At 43.5% G+C, this 18,858-nt stretch overlaps 1 protein-coding gene across 1 annotated transcript in view; it reads left to right on the top strand.

The window, feature by feature from the left end:
- The window catches only part of WWOX (WW domain containing oxidoreductase), a 1,111,113-nt gene extending 1,092,646 nt beyond the window's left edge, over nt 1–18,467 (top strand). Inside the window, exon 9 of the mRNA XM_008974373.4 lies at nt 17,314–18,467. Coding sequence (XP_008972621.1) covers nt 17,314–17,502 — 189 coding nt within the window. The 3' untranslated portion in view covers nt 17,503–18,467. The remainder of the gene's footprint in view (nt 1–17,313) is intronic.
- The last annotated feature ends 391 nt before the right edge of the window (nt 18,468–18,858 follow it).

Here is an 18,858-nt window from a genome sequence, read left to right on the forward strand (position 1 = left end):
GAGAAATATTCTCTAAGCACCTACCGTGTGCCAAGCTTTGGGTTGGATACCTGGAACCCCTCTCAGTGAGATCACAGTCTAACAGCACACACCCAACTATGAAATATAGATGGACTGTGAAGATGAAGAAAGGTTCTGGTTATGAACTCACAGAGGAAGTGACGGCTGAACTTTGTAAGGACACAAGTTGTTTAACAAGTTTCCTGGCCCGTATGAGATCTCGGCTCCGACATTACAGGCAGCAGCGTGGGGCCTCACCTTACCTTTTCCCACTTCCATCCTTCTCCACCCCCGTTCAGTTCCCAGGCTCCCCTTGTGTGAACTGGCTCATTTCTCACTGCCTTTCTGTTCTACAGCCCCCGCTCTGCTGAGTCAGGAGGTGCTACTTTCTCCATCTGCTTTCCATCGTCCAAAATTTTTGTTGATGTTTCTTGATCACTGAGTTAAATAATTTTTCCCCGTATTATACATTCAATAGAGTTTCTGGAGAGAGTGCATACAAAAATGCCTAATTGAATCTACCATGTCTAAGCAGATGCTCCCAGAGTCTATGCTTTTTTCCCCCATGCCATACTCCCCAAACTAAAGGATGAGAAAGAACCACGCAGGCAAAATGAGATGAGTAGATGCTACTGCTAATGCTGTCAATTCTACTACTACCGCCACTGCTGTCTTCTGCTGAGTATGGATTATATGCCTGTTCCATATGAGAACATTATGCATATGGTGTGATTTGGTCATTCCGGATGGCTAAAGTGTGAGCATACCCGTATCTCAGATTTACAGAGGAGAAAACAGAGGCTCAGACTGGTTATGTATGTTTCTCTAAGTCCCCCAGCTATTGTTTGTTGTAGGTTGGGTACCCCAGGAAGTAGATTCTGCAACTGAGATTGGCATGTAGGAAGATTACTGGGGAGTGTTCTAGGATCCACACCTGTAGGGGAACGTAGCAAGCAGGATGGGGTGGAGGGAGGATTGAGCTGTGCTGTGGGAGATGCGAATGCTCCAGTCAATCCCAAGGAAACTCTGAAGCTGGATTATTCTTCAGAGATGCAAGGAGGTCAGGAAGTCATTGATGTGGGCTCCCTCCTGGAGTGCGTGTTGCTTTGGTAGGGAGCTCGCTTTGGCTGTGGGCAGCTCCTGAGGAGGGACTCATAGGACAGCCTAGCATCTGAGGAAATGAGTGCTTCCTGGCCCAGAATGGGGGATCTCAGCAGCACGCTACAGTATCCACTACAGTTTCTTGGGCTTGCTCTGAAGCTATGCCTCTCTAACTTCAGGGTATATTCATGTAAGTGAGGTGCAGGGATGGGGGAAAGGGAGAAGGTAAAGCTACAAAGGTAAGCCAGCTTGTCTAGACCGGGAGCTAGCTCCTTGTGAAGGAATGGCAATGATAATGGTTAAGTCAGATTCAGGAAGTGTGTTTTGGGGAAACACTCCAGGTAGTGGTACATAGAATCCTAGCACAAGATCAGTGACTGGGTGAGTTTGACATTCTAGATGCAAATGTGTCAGGAATTACAGTTGAAAGGGGAAAGAATATTTCAGTTTTTCATTTCCTGCGTCACTGTTTTTCTTATTTGGAGATGCTATTCCTCTCACGTGGGAAAAATTTGGTTATCTCAGGTGGTAAAGATGCCTTTGTTTAAAATATTCTTCTGTTAGTGGGGACAATAATACTACTAATTTCCAGTACTGACGCTTCTCATGCAATTTAATCAGTAGGAACCTGTTTGCATGTTCATTTGAGGAAGTACCAAAACCAAAAGTAGCTTCGAGGTTTGGCACCTCTGATAAAGTTACAGAAGTGCAGTGTGAGCAAAAATCATCCTCTTCTCTGTTCTTCACCTGTTGGTGAACAGTGAGAGACCAAGGTGAGAGACTCGGAAATTATACATGTACATTGTATATTACATGTATACAACATACATTGTGTATTACAAATTTACAAATTATTTGTCATAACGTGCAGATTTCACAATGAGAGACCAAGTTGAAAAATGCTTAAAATTCACAAGTCTATATCATTCTGTCCTCCAGATACCCCAAGCTGGTTTGGGTTTATACCAGTTTGAACCGAGGGACCTTCAGCTTAGGAACATGTGCTCTGTGTGCTGGAAGCTCCTAGAGGCCCCAGGGTTATCTCTGCTCACTTAGGTTTGTGATGTTGGGCAAAAGGAGAAAATGCTGAGTCTATTCGGACCCAACTTCCATTAATGCCTGAGAAATAATTTAAATCTCAAGATTTCCAATCCCATAAGCAGCCCTAGCCTCTCTTCTCCTGATACTCCACATACCCAGTCTCCATTCCTTCTTCCCACACCCTCCAGTTCTCATCCTCTACACTACCTCCAGACCCCCAGGGATTCAGATCCTGTCTCCCCCAATGAGAGACTTTTTTTTCAGGGGGAGCCAAATTATTTGTTATAACATGTAGATTTCACTTGTTGTAGAAATGTTCTATTTTCAAGGATACAGAGCTCAAAGGGAGCACAATTCCCTGGAGAGCTAGGGAAATAATGAAGTCTAAGGTCTGGCAGATCTGGATCTGAATCCTGGCAATGCATTTCGGGAGTTCGGTGTAACCCTGAGCATCTTTCAATTCCTTGAACTTCAGTCTCCTCATCTCTGAAATGGGGTTATTATCTACCTGCAGAGGTGCTGCAGTATTAACTGAGGCAATGTTGCAACGTTTCTAGAATGATATTTAGGGCTCATATTGACCCAGTAGGAAGTATAGTTACCTTGGGCCAGGGGAGCTACCTGAGTGGAGTCAACTTTTAGGTTATAGGGACCAAGTTGAAACATGCTTAAAATTCACAAGTCTGTACCATTCTGTCCTTCAGGTACCCTAAGCTGGTTTGGGTTTATACATTTCCACAGTGCCTACCACATCCCAATGGCTTTATGACCTTGAGGTCCTGATCTGTTTTATCATAGCTCATGATCTTCCTCAAAAATTCTTACAGCTGTATTCCACAGGTCATCACCAAGGGACTGCTAGAACTGGATCATAGCAGCTTCCAAGAGCTGAGTGTGTACATTTCCTCCCAACTCTGCATTCAGTTGAAATTGCTTGTGGTGAGAGTATTTATACCATGGGAAGTGGCAGACACTGTGAATCAAACCCACCCCCTGCACTGCCCCCCTCCAGTGAGCGAGTTCTTGAACACTTACTGATACACCACTGTCACCAACCCTGCTTTTTATAGACGTGTCCTTTAAGCAAAGCAATTCATGGGAAAGTAAATTTAATTATCAGACCATTTCATTAGATTCCTCACTGCCACAAACAGGTGGTTGTGGTGATAATCTGGGCTTTTTTGATCGCTTTAGAAAGGTAGTTCTGTAATGACATGAAAAACATATTGCTTGGTAATTTATTTATTTGTTCCCAATGTTTGCTACGGATTGTGGTGAAAACACAAACACCCAGGACAAAGGGCAAGGTTCATCCCACCATGACGATGGGAGGCAGTTTCATCCCACCATGATGATGGGAAGTCCTTATATCAGGACTCCAGGGATCTTGTGTCCCGATATAAGGCTCTCACTTTCCAATCAGCAGGAAGTTATGCTTCCCAGCCTCTAGGAAAGCATAGGGGTTAAGGAGAACTAAAATCTGGGGCAGTTATAAATCTGCCCTTATGTGTACAACAGTTTAAATCAATTGGTCATCTACCAAAATCTGAGGAACAAGAGCAGCTTTAGAAAATGGGCTGGGCATGGTGGCTCATGCCTATAATCCCAGCACTTGGGGAGGCCAAGACAGGTGGATCACCTGAGGACAGGAGTTGGAGAGCAGCCTGGCCAACCTGGTGAAACCCCGTCTCTACTAAAAAAAAAAAAAAAAACCACAAAAATTAGCTGGGCATGGTGGCATGTGCCTGTAATCCCAGCTACTCGGGAGGCTGAAGCAGGAGAATCACTTGAACCTGGGAGGCAGAGGTTGACGTAAGCCGAGATTGCGCCTCTGTACTCCAGCCTGGGTGAGAGAGAGACTGTCTCAAAAAAAGGAAAAAAAAAAAAAAAAGAGAGAGAAAAGTAAAGAAAAGAAGACAGTAAGATTAAAAACAAGTAAAGAAAATAAATCCTCCCGCTTTTTTTGCTCCTTCATGGGTATGGCTGCATCCTCTGTTCACTGGTTTGAGTTATTATTTTCCCATGGGCAATTAAAGCCCTGGCCTCCACTGCAGTTTTAACATCACACCCAAGAGTCTAAGGTGCCCCTTGGTGGAGCAACCTAACTAGAGACATTAATCGTACTACTGGGTAATTGACAAATGCATTGTGAGGGTCTGATTTCTGTGGCTCAGGATGCTTAGTAGCAGTGGGGTCAAGGGCACAGATGACACAAGTCCAAATTTCCCCACCCCTACTTAGTAGCTGTGTGACCTGGGGCAGGTTGCTTAACTTTTCTGGACTTTTGATTCCACATTGGTTAGGTGGAAATATCGTATTATTATAAATATTGTAAATAGTACCCATCAAACACTTAATGTGAACCAGGAACCCTCACAAAATGTTTGTTAGTCTTTGTTGTTGAAAGGTCACTATGATGATGGCTCAAAATCCTGACCTGAAGGTGTGCTATGTTCCTGCTTCACTTGTGCTGTGGACATGTTCCTATTTATCATAGTGCAGTTGTTGAGACAGGGTGTCTAGAGCCATGTGATTTGGTTCAGCTCCTAACTCTGTCACTTGCTCTTTGACCTAGACAAAAAACTTTGCCTCTTTGGGCTTCAGTCCCCTGTGTTTTTATTTTATTTTATTTTTCAAGATGGAGTCTCATTCTGTCACCCAAGCTGGAGTGCAGTGGTGCAATCTTGGCTCACTGCAACCTCCGCCTCCTGGCTTCAAGCGATCCTGCCGCCTCAGCCTCCCAAGTAAGTGGGACTACAGGTGTGTGCCACCACGCCTGGCTAATTTTTGTATTTTTAGTAGAGATGAGGTTTCACCATGTTGGCCAGGCTGGTCTCGAACTCCTGACCTCAAGTGATCCACCTGCCTTGGCCTCCCAAAGTGTTGAGATCACAGGTGTGAGCCATGGTGCCAGGCCTCTCCTGTCTTTAACTGGGGATAATGTGTGCAGAATTCCCCCTAAAGGATCTATCATGCGTAGGGTGGACCCTCACAGAAAGCGTCAAAGACACACGAATCTCTTAGCAGGAGGCTGCCAGGTGGCACAAAATCAAAACTGCATCATTGAGAATTATGTTATGAAGTCATTTACTGACTTGAGCCTCAGTTTTCCTATTAATACAATGAGACTGTAGTAACTTCATAGGGCTCTTGCAAGAGTTCAGCTAAAATTCTCCACCTTGCCACCTAGAACATGTCACAGAAGGTATCCTGGCCCCTGTATGGGATTCATACATGAAGAGGACTGCCTTGTAAAGTCATTTGATTAGGGATCCAGAGGGTGTACTGGCAGAGGACAGATTTTCAACCCCTTGACAGTTCGAAGGCCAGCTACACAACTGGCTTGTGTTCCTCGCTGACACCTCCCTGAGTAGCAATGTGCATTTGTGTGCCTTCCCTTTGCCAGGCATTTCTAAGAGGATGAATCCTAACAGGTGTGGCAGCCAGAGGGCAGCGGTAGGGAGAAGAATAAGATGTTCCTTGGTGTACCCCATTGTCATGAGTTCATCATTTCTCTTAACTGTGGGGGCAGAGAGTTCCAGTTGCAACTGGCTTGTTGTGAGACTGCCCCGGTGGTTGCTGCCAGATGATCCACAAATGCCAAGCTCCTAACCTGAGCCTTGCCAGCCTTCAGGACCTCCTTTGCATGAAGAGCAATTTACAGAAGAGAACACTGCAGGGGAGGCACCATAGACCCCTTCTGGCCTGTACTGTTCAAAATCACATGACATCCTCCAGAGGCCTGGTGGGAAGCCAGGGATTTAGGCACTAGAAATGGAGCTCAGAAAGGAGGAGAAAGGTCCCTGCTGGTCTGTGGAGAGGGCCTTGGCCACCAGAGGGATCAAATGGCCCAGGCAGGAAATAAGTATCCCCCTCTCAGATCTGAGGCCAGATTTTCAAGTGTATGCATGATTCTGGGGTGGTATAAAGGGTATAGAGTATGGAGTTAGAACATTACACGTCAACAAGAATATGGGTTTTGAACCCAGAACTCAGTTTGAATCTGAGTTCCAGCACTGCCCCGTTGCTTGGCCGTGAGTTACTTCACCTTCTTTAGCCTCTGTCTCCCCTCCACTACAATAACACCTGCCTGGTGGGGAGTGAGGATATTGTGAGAATCAGAAGTAATAACAGGTCGTTGGCACCTAAGAGACTCTCAGTAACCAGCAGTCATCACCACCGTCGTCGTCTCTTTTTTTTGGCCATTACAGTTGCGATTAGACTAACCCTCCCTAAGCAGCTATTAAGCCTCACACTCCCTGGACAAAGACATGAAAAACTCTGGATGATTTGGAAGGGAGATCTAGAAATGGTGAAAGGACTGGCAAGTGCCTCTGTGCTGATATTGTACCTGGGCTCAGTGATCTGGCTAAAGGAGAGGTGCTGGGGCCAGGTGACAGGTGAGTCTCTATATGGCAGGCCCAAAAAATGGAGGTGCAGGCTTCATCTATACTTTGATGTGTATGCTTCCTTCTTTAAACTTGTGATAATCAGAGTTATAGCTGCTTTAAACTTGTAAAAATCAGAGTTATAGCTGCTTTTGAACTAGTACTTGTTGTGTGCCCAGGAAATGGCCAAATGTTATCACTCATCCTTCCAAGAACCACATGAAGGTTATATTATTATGTCGACTTTCCAGATGAGGAGACTGAGGCTCAGTGGCTTGTCACAGGTGTCAAAGACAGGATTCCACTGTAAGGACTTCTGGCTTCAGCACAGGGGATTTTCCTACCATCCCATATTGCCAACCTATCTGCAAAAACACCTGGATCTATCTTCCTCCTGCTTCTTCTCAGCTCCCTCCAGGACTGAAGAGATGATATTGATTCTCACTTGATAGAGGTTAGAAAGGGCCTCTCCCTTCCCTAGCTGAATAGAGAGGGTTTCCTTTTTCTTTTCTTTTCTTTTTTTTTAAATGGGAAACTTACAGGGAATAAGATCTATTTCTTCATTTGCTTTGCAAGAGAGTTGGATTTGTACACGATGCCTGAGCTGGCTCGGTTTTCTAAAGACCTAACTTTGCAGCATTCTTCAAGGGCTCCAGAGAGTCCCTTGTGCCATCAAATTAAGTTTGGAAACTTCAATAAAAAGGTCCCGAAGGAAACTGTCAATTAATGCATTTACACCGAAGCATCATACTTGGGAAAAACATCTTCAAACGCAAACGCTGTTTTGCAACCATTAAAAAGTTTATGCGCTGCTTGGTTTCCATGGATACCTGAGGTAATAGCCTCCTTCCTCTCAATGAAGAGTGAATGTTGCTCAGTTACTTTTTTCCTGTTTTTTTTTCACTTTTGTCTTTCTGACTTTTTTCTTCCATCCCTATTTATGAAAACGAAAAGATAACTAGATTGAAACCTGACAATGTAATTTGTCAGAGGAAGGCAGCCTGTTTTATAAGCTCAGGTGATTTCATTTTTGTTCACCTGTTTATTTCATGACACTTGCAGGAAAAAGAAGAATTTTCATTTGATCAAATCATTTCCATGGTCCATCAAACACACAAGTTAAAAAGGGAAATGCTACCAGTCTTTAATAACAGTCTTAATCGTGTGTAGAGCAGAGATTGACAAACTATGGCCTGCTGGCCAAATTTGGCCCACTACCTATTTTTTATAAATAAAGTTTTATTGGAATACAGACACGTTCATTTGGGTAGACGTTGTCGATGGCCGCTTTCACAACCATAGCAGAGTTGAGTGATCGTGCCAGACATTATATGGGCCACAGAGCCTAAATTACTTAATCTCTGGCCCTTTGCAGAAGTAGTTTACTGAGCTATTATATACAGGAAAGAATGAGAGCTTGGGTGGCATTTAGTAGTGTTGTCACTTTTGTCATTGGCCTTGACCTGACTCAGTCTCCGTATTGTTGAGATGGGAATGACGGGACCCTCAGTAGTGTTTTGGGATATAAGGCACACGGTAAAGGAACAACAAATAGGAATTACATTCCGTCGAGATTCTTTTGCTAGAAAGATCCAAAGAAACCTACCTTGTGATTCTAGATGTTTTTTAGGAAACCCAAAGTATGAAAAAGCCCAAGCCAAGTCGTTCCACTGTTGTTCCCGGGCCTGTGTGTGCTGTGTGTCTTTCCTGGGAGAAGGTCAGAGCTGGAGTGGGGCACTCGATTCCGGCAAGAGAAGGCAAACAAAAGAAGCCACAACAGTCTAGGAAGAAATCTTTAATTTCTATTCAGCTTTAAAGAGTTTGAGAGAGTTTTTTCCCCTCTGTTAACAAACGAGTTCAAGTACATGCCTTCATATTATAAAAGTACCGAAATTGCCTAGAATAGCAGCATGCATAGCTTGTTAGTATTTACATATATTTACATAGGGAAACAAGAGAAAGATCTACAGTTATTTACAGTCTACGTAGGGGAAGAGAAAGGCAGCCTAATTGTATTTCCTAAAATACAGTAGATGAGTAGTCAGCACATGCATATTTAGATAATATTTGCATGATAGAATGCAAACTTTAAAAAAGACATACCTTTGTAACTTTCTATGCTAAGGTGTTGCATAATCAAGGTTAATTTTTGTTTGTTTGTTTCTAGTCTATTTGCATCAAGTGCTTTAAAATGCTCACTAACACCGAGGCAGAATTATTTACCCGGGCAATTAAAGCAACAGCACACACGATCATTTCCTACTAACTAGCAACACGCTGCTGGTGAATGAAATATCTATTGTTTCTCATTACCCATCGACCATTGTGAAGAGATCTCTCTGTGTAAAGACAGTGCCTAAGCTATCACCATTAATTATGGAAGTAATATAAATGAGACACTCTCCACAGTATGTTCTAAATGAAATATTAACAAGGCCAGCATCTTGGAACCTGAGAAATGGTCTGTTCCAGTGAGCTCTCTATGGAAATCCACACACCTAACGCAGACATGCCCGATTTGAAATAGCGGGGCTGGACATTGGGGGCCTACCTGTGAGATCTGAACTATTGCAAAGTACATCCTCTTAATTTGTTTCTGGAAGGCAGAGTTAAGAGTTAATTCCTTACCATGATGTGGCCCCAGCGGAGACCTTGTTTTTTTTTTTTTTTTCCTTCAGTGCTTTTTCAGGACTATGTTATAGAATACTTATGGGGCATACGTGTAAATGAACTGTCAACCTTAAAATCTAAACAAACAGCTTGTTTGTGGTTTGTCCTGAAATCCTGCCTGCTCACAAAACAGCCAGCTACTTGGTTTTCTAAAAGACGTAATTTTGCAGGCAGACTTCGTAGAGCCATTCTGTGCAGAAGAAGGGAAGGGAGAAGCTGTTTGTTTTACCTGTACTATGAAGATATTCTTTGCGCTGTTAGAACTGAGCTCATTAATTCTGCCTGGCAATAATTTCAAAGGTTTATTTTGGTGTACATGGCGAATACAGATGCATACATTTATACGCAGTACACGAGCTAGCTATAACCATAACAGAGGTTAAAGAAGTAGAGTAAAAATGTAAAATGTTTCAAATAAACACACACTAAATATCTTCTTTTATCTCTTATAAACACCCAGCAGTCCTTTAGCACGGGCATCAAGGTGGCCCAGTTTGAAAATTTCAGTGACATGCCATCACATTTGTTCCATGTAGAAGGATGACACTATCAGTTAGATGCTTATTTTGTTGGCAAATTTCTATGGCACTTCTGCTTGGCCATTTCAAACCAATCATGGAAGAATAGATACCCCAATGCGATGTTTCATCCCTATTCATAAAGAAACTGTACTTTGAGCAATGTAGGTATCCCAGGCAGCATCAGAGGGAATGCCCAGGGAATTCTTCCATGGATATAAGACATCATCAACAATACCTTCTCTTAGTTCTAATGAGACAGCCTCTCAGGTCCGGTCAGTTCTAGAACACTTTGGGCAGGCACAAATGGAAGATGGAACAAGTGTGCATGTAATCACCCACATGGATTGCCTTGAAGCCGTTTCTTTTTCCTTCCCTCGTTAGGAGTACCCTCACCCCAACCCCAGCAAAGCATGTCTAGGGTCTCACAATAACAGCAGGTCTCAGAAAGATAAAATAATTCTGAATGTTACAACTCGTCCCATTTAAGACTAGACATAAATCTATCACAGATCCTTTGGAACATCGATGGCAAGAATTCTGGAACATGAAGGAGGTATGAAAAGGGCTTCACTCATTTCATGGAAAAGCTCAGAACAGTTTGTCAACTTGGAAACACAGGCCCTGCCAGCGTACCAAGGTCACCCTGCCCTTCAATCCTGCTGATAGCCCAAGTTAACATCCTCCCATGCCTTGGCCTTCCCAGAACAAACATGGCTTTGGATGCCTTTGGGTGATTGGGACTGGCTGCCTATTTTTCTCTAAAACTTAAGTTTTAGGAAAGAATTCTTTCCAGCTTTCCATCCTGAAACTGCTGGTCTCCAGGCTCGTTCCTGCAAATATTTCACGGAGGAGTAAGAGCCACATTCTTGCTGGCTTTCCAATTCATTCTCCTCTCTTCGAGTCCATCTCTTAAAACTTCTTAGTGATCTTGCAAGAAACTCATGTCTTTTGTCAGGGAGAATGGCATGGCCTTTGTATGACACTTCCCTCTAGCCAGACTCGGATTTGGGGGCATCATATTTGGGATGCCTGCACCGCAAACAGGAAAGGCCCCAGGACAGCTCACAGGTTCTCTCTGAACAGAAGCCTGTGAGCACGTGGCTGTCATTTAAAAGCTGCATGGCACTCTTCCCCCTGCATGCGTTTCTCTCAAGGTGTCCCTTGTAATTTGTGGTTGTGGTCTGTGCTTGAACCTGTTGCATTTATGGTGATGGACTGGCACTTTAGTCTCTCTGAGCCACGGCCATCAAGCCCCTGTCATAGACACTGTCCCCAGTGTCACCTGGGGAATGACACTTTTCACCTGTCATGGGAGAGGCAACTGAAAAGGAGCCTGAGGTTTTTCTACCCTTGTGAACCTGTTTCTAGCAAAGAAATATTTTTCCTTGTCGCAAAAGATCAACATCCAAACACACTGTCCACGTCTAATTTGTTAGGGAGGGCATGTTCTCTTCTGGAGGGCTAAGAGTTGGCATGGGATCTAAATGGATTCTCCAGAACACTTTCTCACACTTCTAAAGCCTAAAAACAAATATTTGCTTTCCTGATCATCTTCATTGTTTCTTTTTGGGAAATTGAGTGCATTCCTCTTCTATAATAAAGGTTAAGAATAGCCTGTGAGTTAGCAAAACTCCCAAAGGTTTATGAAGAAAGTTACATTTCAATACCTACAGGAAGTATTTGCATGTGTCTAAGGCTGGATTGCTGAAGGCCTTTGTGGGAGTCAGTTGTCAGGAATTTGTAGGAATGACTGTGTTAGGAATCACTGGAGGAGAGGGAGTAAGAGGGATGGATCAGTATTTTCTCTGCAAACCTGATGAAACACGTCAGAGCCCGCACCTACATGCGTGGGAACTGATAAGATGGGGGTTGTGTCCATTTCACTTGTTTGGGATGTCGGTGCTTTGAAAAAATTCTATCATCAAAGAGTAGGTTCCTTAGTTCTGCAAATCTGGCACCTGGAGATGGCATTTTGAATCGGACGACCTTTTTAGTAAGGGTCACTTGCTGTTGGATCATCGAAGGGGGTGCTGAGTCTTCATTTTTGTTCATCCAAATGGATATCATTTCAATTTAGCTCCATGAGTAAATCAATGGAAAAAAAAATCTCCTTTTAACATTTCTCGGGTGAAGACACGACAGCCCCCACATTTCATTTTAGGCCATGTTAGGGCATCACCTCATGGCCAGACATGGCCTGGCTCAGAAGGCGGCAGAGCAGGCAGAGAGGCATAGGAAGCCGGAGCCCCGTGGAAGACATAGATGAGGAAATGGGCCACGTGCAAATATTTGTGTCACATATTTGGGGAGCAGGTTTCATGTACCAACGGACATGGAGTCTGAAGTCACTCACTCTACGTGATTATCTGTGTGGCTTTGGACGAGTTGCTTTTGATCTCTGATACCAGGTAGGCTTCCCTCTAAATGGAAATACTAACTGTCCCTGGCTCATAGAGCTGTGTGAGGGTTAGGCAACAATGCTTACAAAGCTCTCCGTGCAGAGCCTGGCAAATCGTAACCTCTCAATAAATGCTAGTCATTGATGCCACTTGAATAGTCCTCGTTGGCTACAACTCACTGAAAAAGCCGGGCAGTTTGCAGGGCTGAGGACTTTGGAGTAGACATCTCTGTTCTCGTCTGCTGCTTCTCATCATTTTGGTGGAAGTTGGTGTGTTCGTTGGTTAGCACTTATTCCAAATTGAATTGTATAATTTCATTATAGAAGTATCACGGTGGAAGAAGAGGGTGACTTACTGGTGTGGTCACCTAGCCAGGGAGGCCTATGAGCCTCATTCCTGTATAGGCTGCATTACTTTATGAACAAATGCAATTTGTGGCAAATGTGTCCCCTAAAAGATTGCTCTCGGATAGTGAGTAGGGAACAAGTGGCCTTTTGGAGCAGTTTGCTTTCATTTGTGTTTCCAATGAGAGATTGAAGCTGTAATTGTTTGTGAGGAATGGCTGTATCCCAAGCACCGAGGTATCTGGAGATGACCTCTGCACTGTTCTGGGAGAGTGGTTATAGCCTCTCCTGGGGGAGTGTTACTGGGAGACAGGGAAAGACAGGGCGTGTAGACGGCCATCTATTCCACCCGTGACATGAGGGCTCACCCCCTCATCTCCACTGCAGCAGCTCTCTGATAAATGTAGCTCTCTGATAAATGATTCTGTTCCTAGTGGTGTATTCACAGAGTCAGTGGATAAGGTGGCTGGCTTTGCATTTGAGAAGTATTTGCTTTGTCCAACAGACACCAGATGAGTAACAATGGAAGTAGGCAGGGTTTGAAGAGGTATGTGTCTTTCCTTTTAGCCAAACCTGCTCACTTCAGATCACCACTTTGTCCTGGGACTTTAGTCATGGGAACACTGCCGTCTTCAAAAAGGCTGTTCTCCTTCCCTGCTCTTGGTGTTCCAAGCCTAATCTAACTAACTTCCAGGGTGCGTTCCTTTCATAACTCTACTTTTTGCATAAGTGGATTAATTCAGCATTTGCTGTGCAATGTCCCTGTAAGAAAGCAATCTTAGAACATCTACTCTTTCACAATCATTGAATATATAGATATGCCATGATATTGTGTCTATTTTTTATATATCTCATAGTTAAGTCTACTTTAAGACAGGAATCTCCTTTCTTTTAAATGAGCATGCATTTTAAAATAGAAAAACCTGAAAGCAAAACACGGTGTAACATGTGTCCCTGTGAGTATTATATTAGAGTACTAACCAATGCATTACAAATATCAATATGTGGGTGCTTTTTTTTTCTTTACCATATATTGTTTATCAGAAACCTCTGTACCCTTTCCTTTAAAGGAGTCAATATTCATTTGTATTCTGTGCTGACAACTATAAATTGATGGCTAGCAGTTATCAAATGAATGTTGATGAAAAGCAGCTACTTAACATTTTCATCCCAACACCGAGTTTTGGAAGGATGGATAATTTAGATCTGAGGGCCTCAACTATAAATAAACAGCAACTGCTTTCTAAATCCCACCTTTCTGTAGTTGAAGATCGTGCTGCAAATCTGACAGCTGATTTTTGAAAGAGAATGATGAATCCTTATTACCAAGATACTCTTAACTTAATCCCAAACAAGAGTCCTGGGTAATTTTACATACACTCTCAAGATTGATTGCACAGTTCTCCTCTGGCAGCTCACAAATGTTTGACTAGATCGGAAATGGCATTCGGGCATGATTAAAGATTCTACTGGGCTTCCCAGAAATTCTCAGTCCTGTGTCGTCAACACCCTAACTCATTGCCATTGCTGTGGGATAGACACCTCCCCCATTTCCCATGATTAGCAACCATATACAACCTACAGGCTTCTGATAAATGATTCTCAAAAAAAAAAAAAAAAAAAAATCGTTTAGGGGAACCCATAGCTCCAGCCAGTGTTTGTATGTCAAGGTATTATTATTTATCACAATGGATCAGTAAGCATTGATGACAACTGGCAAGGTATTGCTTCAGATATTTTATAACGGAGTTGTTAACATTATTTCCTTTAGATGGCTCTTTCATCTTTTCTGCATTATGAACTGATGCCCCAAAAAGTGGTATGAATGAAAGTCATCTGATGGTGATTAAAGTGCTCTTTAAATTTTTTTTTTTTTTTTTTTTTATCAGTTTAAGAATGCTTTCTCTTTTATTGGCAGTACCGGCTTGTTTACTATTGAGATTTCACTAATGTGGCTCAGTCTCATTCTGATGATATGCAGGCCGAAAAGCTCATGAGCCAAAAATGAGAACCTGTTACTAAACTGTCGTCACATCTGATCATATTAAGATATCAGTCAGAGGTTGCCATTGGTTGGTACGGCTGAAAAGAGAATTCTCCAAGAGACCAAAGGGGTAGTGCGCGTGGGACCAACAAGATATTGTTACTGCTTAATTGTCCAGCAAGGGAGGAAAGTAGAGTGAGTACCCATGAGCACCAAGCATGAATCTGAGAAAGAGAATTTGCCAAAGGTGGACGATTGATTTTTGGAGTAGAGAAGGTCGTCTTTGCTTTCGGGTGCCCCTCCTGTGTACTGTGTTCTACAAAGCCAGAGCCACTTGTGATGGAATTTAGATGGTAAATCACCCCAAGCCTAGTGGCAAAGGAATCAAAGCCATCTCCTGATAAAAAGTTAGTTAGGCTTTTCAAAAAGGTATGGTCTCAGCATTGTAGCCAAATGTAGGTTGGCATGAAATGAAGCCAGTTGTAATTGCCTTCAGATTCCGTGGAAGGAAAAGGTAGGTCCCCAGCTCCTGCATCAATGGCATTCTGAATCAATGGGACTGCAGAATTTCTTAGCAAAAATACCATTCCAGTAATGCAAGAGTGCAACATGGTATCATTACAGTAGGTCATAGTGGCAAAATATTTTATCAGGTTAGGAAGAATTCTGCTTTTTGCTTTCCCAAATGGACTGCTTTGGTCTTTCCTCACGCTTGGCAGAACAGTGAAAGGCCAGTCTGTCATGACGTTTGAATGCTGAATAGTATAACCATTGTGGCATAGAGGGCGGGAGGCTGGACTTGAAATGAGTGAGCTGGATTCTCCCACCACTCGGGAGTTAATGGCAAGTCACTTGGCCATTCTGGTCGTTTTGGCAGCTGCAAGGTAAAATGAAAATCTATGACAGATATCTGGAAGTTGATACAAAACACCATCTCCACCAGAACTCTAAGATTCCAGGCCAAAATAATACTTGGCTTGAGTTAGCTGGATGAGCATCTCAATTCTCCAATTTGTCTTTAGAGGCACTTCTGCTTCCCTTTTCCCCACATGGGATGCAGAAGAGCCAGATAAACCACTTGAGGTTGTTTAGATAAATGTGCCAGGTGCTAAGCTCAGGGTTATTAGGAATAATAATTCAGTGAAAGGAAATTTGGATGACATGAACTCATTTCCATTAGACTTGAGCCACACAAATCAAGGGGAAAAGAAACAGCTGAATCCAGGATAATATCTGGCTATTTGGAGTGGGCATAATAATGGAGGGAGATTGGGGAGGTAACAAACCAGTTACTATTAAGTTCAAGTCATGTCAGTTATTCAAATTCAGGACCAGTGGGACTTGCCCAGTATCATCAAGCAGCCAGTTATTATCAAAACCCAAGTCTCTGTCTCACTCACGGTCCACACCCGGCCCAGAGTCATATCACTTGACTGCATTTGACCATTCAGTTTTCAGACCAACTCCAATGTTACTAGATATCCTGACACTGAAGAAGCTAAAACCAAACAACAATGACAACAACAAACCCAAGTCTGCCTTATGGCACATTCTTCACATCGTAACACCTTCCTTGGGACCCTAGTTCTCAGAATGGACCTGACTCTCCCAGGGATCCTAGAATGCAGCATAGTGATTGCAAACCAGACCATTTGAGGGAAACTCCTCCAGTAAGCACCCTGCATGGTCACAATGTAAACCCTGCAGGGGCAGAAAAATAAGCTTTGGGTCAGGTTGGAAAGCCATTTCCCCCAAAATCAAAGTTCCTTACTGTTTTCCTTGTGGGGGCGAGCTTATCTTCAGTTACCTTTTCCGGTCCTCTCTTGCAACCCCTCTCCCTATCATCAGCTGAAAATTAGTGGATGCAGCTAGGGCTCTGAAACACATAAATAATCGTAAGATGCCAGATAAACTGTATTGGTTTTAAATTAGAGACGTGCCGACCATGTCTCCCTCTGAACAGCAGCCTATTATTTTTAATTATGGCTTGCAAAGCAAAGTGATTTCTTGCCCTCTTTACAGCATCCCTGACAGTATTCTGTCAGTTTGGATGATATGATGCCTCATCAGTGCACACGTCCCTAGCCACAGCCCCAACTGTTACTCAAAAGGTGAATGAAAGTGATCAGTTGCACTCTTTGCAACTTACATTTTGAAGTGGGCTGGGAGGAAATGTACCCCCTTATCCGTGGTCCCATTGTAAATCTGAATCAAATATGACATTTAGAAAAAGGTTTTCATGGGATCTGGATGAATTAATGTGTTATGTGTTTGTGCTAGGTATGAATGTATGGTGAGGAGTGTGTCTGTGTGTGCATTAAATGTTTTAACACAACATTGCCAACCCTTCCCCTAGCAGCACCGTGGGCAAAGCATAAAGGGATGATCTGGCAGCAGCCCCACTTGGGTTTTCTACCTGATGGACCATAATTAAGAGTGGTTGGTTTGTCAGACAGAAGGTTCTACAAACGATTTGGTATCGAATTACATTATACATGGAGAAGTCCAGGGGTTGGATGAATTTGTTCTTGCACGTTCAGAAGTATACCATCTTTTTCTCTGTGTGGAAGAGGCGCCTGCCACGATGTATTGATATGTGTATTTATTTTCCAAGCCTGTTCCTATATGAGGTGTCAAAAGTCACACCAGCTTTACAAGCGGAGTTTATGAACTCGTTTTTCCAGGATAGTCACATTATACTTTTTACAGTCATGTGCTTTCAGCCCAGTACCCTTTGCTATGCCAAGATCCAGCTGAAACTGAACCAGGTGGGGGAGGCCTGCTAATGCCCAGGCAGTCGAAATGACGTCATCTCATCACTCCTTTTCTTAAATTTTTTTTTTGTCTTTGTTCTTGGATTTCCAGCAACAGGGAGCTGCCACCACCGTGTACTGTGCTGCTGCCCCAGAACTGGAGGGTCTGGGAGGGATGTATTTCAACAACTGCTGCCGCTGCATGCCCTCACCAGAAGCTCAGAGCGAAGAGACGGCCCGGACCCTGTGGGTGCTCAGTGAGAGGCTGATCCAAGAACGGCTTGGCAGCCAGTCCGGCTAAGTGGAGCTCAGAGTGGATGGGCACACACACACACACCCGCCGCCATGTGTGTGTCCCCTCACGCAAGTGCCAGGGCTGGGCCCCTTCCAAATGTCCCTCCAACGTAGATCCGCAAGAGTAAAGGAAATAAGAGCAGTCACAACAGAGTGAAAAATCTTAAGTACCAATGGGAAGCAGGGAATTCCTGGGGTAAAGTATCACTTTTCTGGGGCTGGGCTAGGCATAGGTCTCTTTGCTTTCTGGTGGTGGCCTGTTTGAAAGTAAAAACCTGGTTGGTGTGTAGGTTCCGTATCTCCCTGGAGAAGCACCAGCAATTGTCTTTCTTTTACTGTTATAGAATAGCCTGAGGTCCCCTCGTCCCATCCAGCTACCACCACGGCCACCACTGCAGCCGGGGGCTGGCTTTCTCCTACTTAGGGAAGAAAAAGCAAGTGTTCACTGCTCCCGGCCACCACTGCAGCCGGGGGCTGGCTTTCTCCTACTTAGGGAAGAAAAAGCAAGTGTTCACTGCTCCTTGCTGCATTGATCCAGGAGATAATTGTTTCATTCATCCTGACCAAGCCTGAGCCAGCTTGGCAACTGCTGGGGAGACAAATCTCAGAACCTTGTCCCAGCCAGTGAGGATGACAGTGACACCCAGACGGAGTAGAATACGCGGAACTACCAGGTGGCAAAGTACTTGTCATAGACTCCTTTGCTAATGCCATACAAAAAATTCTTTTCTTTAGAAATTATAACAAATTTTTCAAATCATTCCTTAGATAACTTGAAAGGCAGGAAGGGAAGCGTGTATACTTAAGAAAGAATACACAGGATATTTGGGGGGGGGGCAGAGAATAAAAAGTTAGTTAATCCCTTTGTCTGTCAGTCAGTCACAGTCTCAGTTCTCTTGCTTTCATGTTCTGCTTAAACCTCCTGCTGTGCCTCTCATCCTATGCTTAATAAAAGAACATGCTTGAATATCATCACCTGAAGTTTGTATTGTTTCTTTAAATGTTTCAGTTTGTTTTTAGAAAAGAAATCTAGAGGAAAAATAAAGCGCTTCTAATAAAGCGCTTCTCATAGACGCCAGGAAAACACGATTCTTGTTTCTTCTCTGAGTTTGTGTTGTGTTTTGTTTTTGTGCTTTGTGGCTGTCCGTGGGCCAAGTTGTCTCATGCGATTAGCATGCCAGCATATTTTCTGTTAAAGAAAAGAAAAAAGAAAAATGACTATTGTTTCATTTCACCTTAAGATGTTTTGTTATTACTTACAGTGAGTTATTTTAGTCCTCAATGGTCTGCTCCCCTGCAATTAGCAAGTACTTAGTGATTAGCGGGTATCTCTATGTTTGAGAATGGGAGCTGTGCAGAAAGC

This window comes from Pan paniscus, chromosome 18 (genome assembly GCF_029289425.2).
Source record: "Pan paniscus chromosome 18, NHGRI_mPanPan1-v2.0_pri, whole genome shotgun sequence".
NCBI lineage: Eukaryota > Metazoa > Chordata > Mammalia > Primates > Hominidae > Pan > Pan paniscus.